The 7,500-nt window shown below is 40.5% G+C and overlaps 1 protein-coding gene across 4 annotated transcripts in view; it reads right to left on the reverse strand.

Moving 5' to 3' along the window:
* Positions 1-764: 764 nt before the first annotated feature.
* The window catches only part of LOC122242758 (uncharacterized), an 8,799-nt gene continuing 2,063 nt past the window's right edge, over positions 765-7,500 (reverse strand). For 3 of the 4 annotated variants that reach the window (XM_043000144.2, XM_086530606.1, XM_086530605.1), the window contains exons 3-10: positions 6,002-6,101; positions 5,704-5,740; positions 3,785-5,361; positions 3,094-3,371; positions 2,648-2,927; positions 2,219-2,414; positions 1,885-1,998; positions 765-1,523 (exon numbers count right to left, since the gene is read on the reverse strand). In XM_043000144.2, the coding sequence (XP_042856078.2) occupies positions 843-1,523; positions 1,885-1,998; positions 2,219-2,414; positions 2,648-2,927; positions 3,094-3,371; positions 3,785-5,361; positions 5,704-5,740; positions 6,002-6,101 (3,263 nt within the window). In that variant the 3' untranslated portion in view covers positions 765-842. The remainder of the gene's footprint in view (positions 1,524-1,884; positions 1,999-2,218; positions 2,415-2,647; positions 2,928-3,093; positions 3,372-3,784; positions 5,362-5,703; positions 5,741-6,001; positions 6,102-7,500) is intronic. The other variant, XM_086530607.1, reaches the window with a different exon arrangement.

A 7,500-nucleotide genomic window follows, 5' to 3' on the forward strand; every position in this document is an offset into this window, starting at 1 on the left:
ACAATAATGATGAGGACGATGATAATGATGATAATTTCTATGCTTGCACTTATCTTTATGATTATCATCATAACTATCATTATCATTATTGTTATCACCATATTACCACTTCCATTGTTATCAAACATCAATACTTCTTTGGGTATAATAACTTATTCACTTACAAATAATGTGTGTAAAATGTAAAACGAATCTGCCAGAATAATTTTTATTTAGTTTAACACTGTACATTTGCGAGAAACATAATTGATACTTCCTTCAGGTTTTTTCTTCTGAAAGCAGTATAATTAAACGAAAAATTTAATTCCGTTTTATCATTCACGGTCCTAATCTTAATCACACACAACACAGGTAAATCTCTCTCTCTCTCTCTCTCTCTCTCTCTCTCTCTATATATATATATATATATATATATATATAAATATATATATATACGTATATATACACACGCGCGCGCGCGCGATCGCTCGCACACACACACACACACATACACACACACACACATATATATATATATATATATATATATATATATATATATATATATATATATATATATATATGTATGTATATACATATACATACATACACACATACACACACACACACACACACACACACACACACACACACACACACACATATATATATATATATATATATATATATATAAGTATATATTATATATATAGTATATATTAATATATATATATAATATATATATATATATATATATATATATATATATATATATATATAGAGAGAGAGAGAGAGAGAGAGAGAGAGAGAGAGAGAGAGAGAGAGATAGAGAGAGAGATACGTGTGTGTGTGCGGCATTTAACTTATACTGAATCCTTCCGCTGTTGTCCCACTCTTCGAACGGACTCCTGCAACTGCTTCAGAAGCGCTTCGATCTCGAGCGCCTGTTTCTCAACGACGCTCCTTAGGTCGTCCAGCTTCTCCTCGATCCCTTCCGACCTCGCTTGAGCCTCCACTTCCCCCGACTCACCGTCACCACGATCGCAGGACGAGCAGCACCTACACGACCGCCCACAGAGAGCATCCTTCCGCCTGAGCATGTCCTTCGGTATCCAAGTCGTGTAGAACCGCCGTCTCAGACACGGGTACAGGAGCTCAAAGTTCAGGATCATCTCCACGAAGGCCACGCGACGTCGCCTCTTGTACTTCTCCATCTCCTTCTCCCTGCCTTTCTCAATGAGCAGGTTGCACAGAATCACCGTCATGACGACCAGGAAGCTGGTGTTCACGGCGGGGTAGGACACGACTCGAGAAATCCAGGACCAGTTCTGGTTGAATGCGAGCTCGCCCTTCGAGGTGACCCAATACGCGGCCACGATCCAGCTGCCTACTGCCAAGATGGGCACGGCTACCTTTACGCCCATCTGGAGAAGGAGCCTCAGACGGAAGATGAAGGGCGTGCAGATGGGTAGCCGGCGGGTCAGGAGGAATAAGTGGAGCCAGGCCAACAATAAGGCTATTAGGCCTACCACCCACTGTTCATCCTGAGACCAAACGTGCAAAGGTAAGAGGCGTGCCAGACCGTGAATTGTAAATGTTGCATGCATGATAATTAAAGCTGGTATTATTCCATCCTGCTAATACAGTTAACGTTTGGTCTCTAATAGCAATATCAACAGCGATAATGATAATGATGGTGATAATTGTTACTATAATGATAATATTAATAATGGTCTATATTTTTATAATTATAATAACGATAGTGAGAATTATCATCATGATAATGATAGTAGTAGTAATGATAATAATTATGATAATCTGAATAAGTAATAACGGTACGAATGAAAATAATGATAATGACAAGTATGATACTAACAATGCCGATTCATTAACATGTGAACTTACCTCCCTGACATAGGTCATCTTCGAACACTGACTGAAGTTCATGACAAAACTTAAACTTGCAATCACACATGCAACAAAGGCAACGCTCTCCTTGGTAAAATATTTAATCCTGAGCTGAAACGAAACATATTTTTTTAAGATTCAATATGATATTGCGATACAGTGTTATTAACACTACTGACAAACAAGTTCTTGGCAGTAAAATGCAAAACCCTTGGTAAGTACTGACTCTTATGAAGCTACATAAACCATGAATTTGTATTACAACACAATCAATTAGGAAAAAAATAGAAAGTATAATGTTTACAAATGAAAAAGGAAGATATGTACTGACCATTATGAAGCTATACAGATCGTGTATCACCCAAATAACGATAAAGCCAACGATGACGTAACTCAAGACAAGAGGGGAATATCCCTCCTTTCTTAACAGTTCATCCACTTCCGGTCCAAGGACTTTTTTCTCCGGTTCGAAAATACAGACCATGTCTTGCGTGTGGTTGTATTCTTGCTTCAAGTAGTTCCAGTCCCTTGAACGGAGATGAGATGAAGGTGTGTATGTTTTTTTCCAATTCTTATTTAGAACATGTTTTTATTATCGTTTTTGTATTTATTTAATAATTTATGCGTGTATGTGCAAAAACACTATCTCGTTTACATGAACTGTTATTCATATTTATACAAGATAGTAACTTCAATTTTTTTTTTTTTTTTTTTTTTCTCGTCACAACAATAAGATTAAACACACATAAATAACCCTTACCACGACACGGCAGTGAACACAGTCAACAGCACGACCCAGAGCAAAGCGAGAAAAATATGGAAACAGAACCCATAGCAGATATAGGACCTCCACTTATAGTCGAGCCAGCGCGTCACCACAGGATGCTGGAGCAGACCGTGGCGCTTGTAGCGGATCATCCAGGCTAAGACGTGGTCCTCGCGCCAGGCTCGACTCACGCCCGCCACTGGCACACCCGCTGTCAGCTGTTCGCCCGAGACGCTTGTAGTGTAGGCTTTTTCGTTGGCTTTCTGGGGGTTGACTGAAAGGAAGAGTTGTTATCAGCTGTTGTTTATATTTTCTGAATTATGTTCCTCTAGTCATATAATCTGGGTTCGGTTGAAATTGAAACGTAAAACTCTCTTCGTTATCTTTTGGTAGTATCATCATTATTGTTATCATTGTTAATGATGTGTCCGAAGTCCTACCTCTGACAAAGTGCTCTTGATCCAAGTACCGGACGATGCAGTCCCCCTTTTGGTGATCCACCTCCTTTGGGCTGCCACTTGTTACCATGCACTTATCAAGCGCTACCTTTGCCACTTCGGGAAGGTGCTGGACAAGGAGTCTCAGGTTGCCATTCCTTTGTTTCTCAGGTGGGGTCATGTCCCCTGGAGTTCCGTAAGATTTCAGGGACTCCTCCCAGAAACAACTATGAATGATGGCCTTTGCTATGTGTCTGTGCGCTTCGCTGTCTTCATGGGAACTGGGAACAAATGACGTTTGTGTTATGGACGAACTAGGCTCATCTTCAGTCGGTAACCCCAAATAGAGTATTACAAGAGAATTTAATATCTACTCACAACACCACAGACGGATTTAGGGCATTATATGTTATTGTGACAATGTTCCCTTTAAAAATGTCTAAAATTTAGATATAAAAAATTTCTTGTTTGTACAGTAGTGATGCTTTATGTAAAATCAGGTAGGTTTTATATGCTATACAACATTTTTCTTTTCGTATATGCAACTTTAATTTAACTTTTCAGCAGTTTATATGCGAATTTCCAAATATCTGAGGACTATTGTTATGACCTATCCTCAGAAAACACACACAAGCACACAGTAATACACTCCCTCAGACGGTCCTATGGACAATCACGTGTACAAAGTACTAACCTGTTTATGGATTCAAGGGATTCTTCAAGAAGATCACGGAAATCGATGTCCCTGTCACTTTGCGTCTTCTTCCCCACATTCTCCGTATTCAGAAGAAATTGGAAGATCTGGTGAAAACGCTTTTCATACGCACACTTGATGGGACTTACTCCGTTGCTGTGGTTCCAGACATCCGAACGAGGTGTGACGAGGACCTGACAACACTCCAAGCAGTTTTTCTCAACTGCGAAGTGCAAAGGTGTCAGACCAGCCTGGTCCATCCTCGTGACTGCAGATGGTTGCAATGTTACAATGGCTTTACAGCACTCTGCGCACTCTTCCTTGGCAGCGTGATGGAGAGCAGTCATACCCTGGTCGTCCTGGGCAGCCCACGGAACACCTCGTTTCAGCAGAACCTCACAGCAACTGGCGTGGCCGTTTTTAGCTGCGAGGTGGAGGGGGGTCATCAAGCTGGCGTTTCGCGTGTCTGTCTTTATACCTTTGGTGATAAGAAAATCACAGACGTCCTTGAGGCCCTTTTCAGCAGCTAAGTGCAAGGCCGTACCTCGTGCTCCCAGCACCAGATTGCCGTCTGCACCGGCCTTTGCCAGGGCCTTGCAGCATTCTAAATCCCCACCATCTATGGCGATGTGCAGTGCAGTTTTACCTTCATAGTCTTGCTTGTTTACAAAGACTTTCATATCAATCTTTTGATATTTTGCTATGTCGAGTATGAATTCAATGTTTTTACTTTTCTTCCTTTCTGCAGCAAAGTGGAGTACAGTCTTGCCTTTGTTATCAGTAATAAAGAGGTTGATATCTCGACGGTCTCTGAATAATTTTCTTACTTCACTAGGTGAATATTGTGCAGAATGGAAAGGTGTCTCCCCTTTTTTGTTTTGTACAGCAGATGAAGCCTCATATTCAAACAGAACTTCAACACATTCAGGTTTCTCCTTAGATGAAGAGCAGAAGAGGTGGAGCGGAGTATTGCCGGCATTGTCTGTACAGTTTACCTCAGACCCAAGCTTGAGCAACTGACTGCAACACTCTGAGAAGCCCATCTTGGCGGCCCAATGCAGTGGAGTGTATCCGCGTATGTCTTTAGCCTCCCTGTCTGCTCCTTCGTCCACCAACAACTGGCATGAAGTCACGTGACCATAGCGAGCCGCCAGATGGAGAGGAGTTTGTTGTTCGGTTTCCCTGGCGTGGACACTCTCTTTGCAGTTGTCAATGAGAAGCTTCAGGATTTTGTCGTTGCCTTTCTCCGCCGCCAGATGCAAGGCCGTTCTCTTGGCTCTGTTTGCAATCTTCACAGAGGCTCCCTTTGAGACCAGTAACTCGGCGACCTTGAAGGACACATCGCCGGTAGTGAGCGCCAACAGAAGAGGCGTGTTACCCAGTTTGTCCTTGATGTTAACTTCCTTGATGCTAAAAGAAAGAAGGACTTGGCAACACTTGAGGTGTATTCCTCTGGCGGCAAGATGGAGAGGAACATGTCCGTTCTCATCCTGCTGGCTTATGTATTCTGGGCTCTCTAAGATCAGTTGTCTGAGACGGTTATCATCTCCTACTTCTGCTGCTTGATGCATGTTTGTCTGTTGAATAGTACATACGCTGTTAAGTCAGATTATTGCACCACGAAAACTGTAATTAATGCTAGATCATTCTTATCTCATTCAACTACACAGTATCTGACAATGAACAGTGAAGTCAAAATGACTAATCACAATCAAAATTCAAATACAAAATTTGCCCAAAAATATACTATAATACAAGAGTAATAAAGGACATATAGATGCATACATTAAAGAAGTTGATATTATTTGATAAAGGACTGTCTATGATTGGAAACACTTTCATATAGAATAAAGTAAATATTATTGCTGTAGGTTAAGTTGTAAATGATAAGAGTAATACTTCCACATTGACGACTTTACCTTAACGACATTCGTACACCTCGTAGAAGTCTTTAGTCTGAAAATATAATACTGCGTTAATATCTTTCCGGAGATATGTTCATATTATTCTCTTTAGTCTAGTTTTACGTTAGATAAGGCCTTGATTGTGGCTAAGGCTGTGCTCTTCTTAGTTTGGTAGTATCAATTTCTCTCTCTCTCTCTCTCTCTCTCTATCAACTAATCAATCACTCAATCTCTCTCACTCTCTCTCTCCCTCATCCACATCCACCTTTCCCCCTACCCGCCCCTTTCCCCCATCTCTTCCTATGCATCCCACCTGGACGCTCTCGCTGCTTGGCGCTCCTCTCGAAACATATCCCTGAGTGAGGACTCCGTGTCGCCGCCATCTTGCGGACTCTCTTCGATCTGCACGGAAACTGCAAGATGGTTGATTATGTTGCTGATGGATTGAGCAGTTGCTGTGATGATTACGGTGATGGAGAGTGAAGCATATTTGAAGAAGACAGAACTAGGGTATAGCGTGAATAACAAAGGGAGAAATGCAGGTGATTAACGAGAACCGGAAGAGACTAAAAAAAGGTTTGGATTAACGAAATGAATATAGTAATGGTGTAGCTATAAGGCACAGTATACATGGAAGGAATCGAAGCGAAGTGGGATGGAGAATTTCTATGTCATTAGAGTTAACTAATCTAGTGTTTGAGAGTCAGTGCTGAAACATTCAGTATGAAAGGTAGTGGATATGAAAAGAGAAATAATACAGGAAAAAAAGAAAAAGATAAGAAAAATAGAAAAAGAGAAAGAGAGAAAAAGAGAAAGAGAAAAAGAGAAGAGAAAAATAAAAATAAAAATATATATATAAGATAGGAAAGGTAATATGCAATATTAAAGTGCTATGAGTAATAGTGACCAACTATATCAAGAACTTGAGAGCACTTCTTGAAATCACAGTGGCTGTAAATGCAATGCCATTTAAAAGTAGAACAATGTTGAGACTCTGGAGACAAACCGAATAGTATCGAATAACAAAATGACAAAGGATATATGTCTTGATAAACGGAGACTGGGTGAGGCAAGAGATGGAAAAGTTGCAACTTTTTTTTTTTTTTACAGAATTGCAAACGATAAACCAAGAGAAACGGAACTTCAACAATGAGCAGAAATAATTCATTTCTAGGCAGCAATCTAAGAGGATGGCAAATGACTGAAAAACAATTACAAAAATGATGAAAATAATAGGGATATATCTATTTTCAAACGGCCCTTACCAGGAACAAAAGGCAAATTCGCCCACTTAAAGGAGCTGAGCCAAAGGCAATAGTGAAAAAGAATATTTATTTGTGGAACGTTTGTGCTCTCTGAGATGATAGAATATGAAAAGAACCAGGGAGGAATATAAAAAAGGCCTGGAAAGACATGAGAGGAAGCTCATTCCATAAGACAGCCATGGAATGAAATGAATGACTGTGTATACCAGTCTACCCTGGGTCTGGAAACTGCAACTCAAAATCTACTGCAGCTACTGCCCCACGAGAATTCCTCGGCCATGAATAGAGAGGAAATACATGAATCGCCGATTCTTATGAACCATAATAATACCAGTAAAACAAGGCAAGAGATCCAACAATCTATCGAACATGAGTAAGTGTAAGAGAACTGATTAGATGTACAGTCTTCCCCTTACGACATCTAGAAACCGACTGGCAGGAGAATCGCCACCAAAAATGGCAACAGTATTCGAACCAGGAACGAACGAAACTTGTGAAGTTTCATTAGCTGAGGAGATGTAACATACTTCCGGAATCTAAATAAAAA

This window comes from Penaeus japonicus, unplaced genomic scaffold (genome assembly GCF_977035675.1).
Source record: "Penaeus japonicus unplaced genomic scaffold, GWHDUDI00000001_assembly GWHDUDI00000033, whole genome shotgun sequence".
In the NCBI taxonomy this organism is placed as follows: domain Eukaryota; kingdom Metazoa; phylum Arthropoda; class Malacostraca; order Decapoda; family Penaeidae; genus Penaeus; species Penaeus japonicus.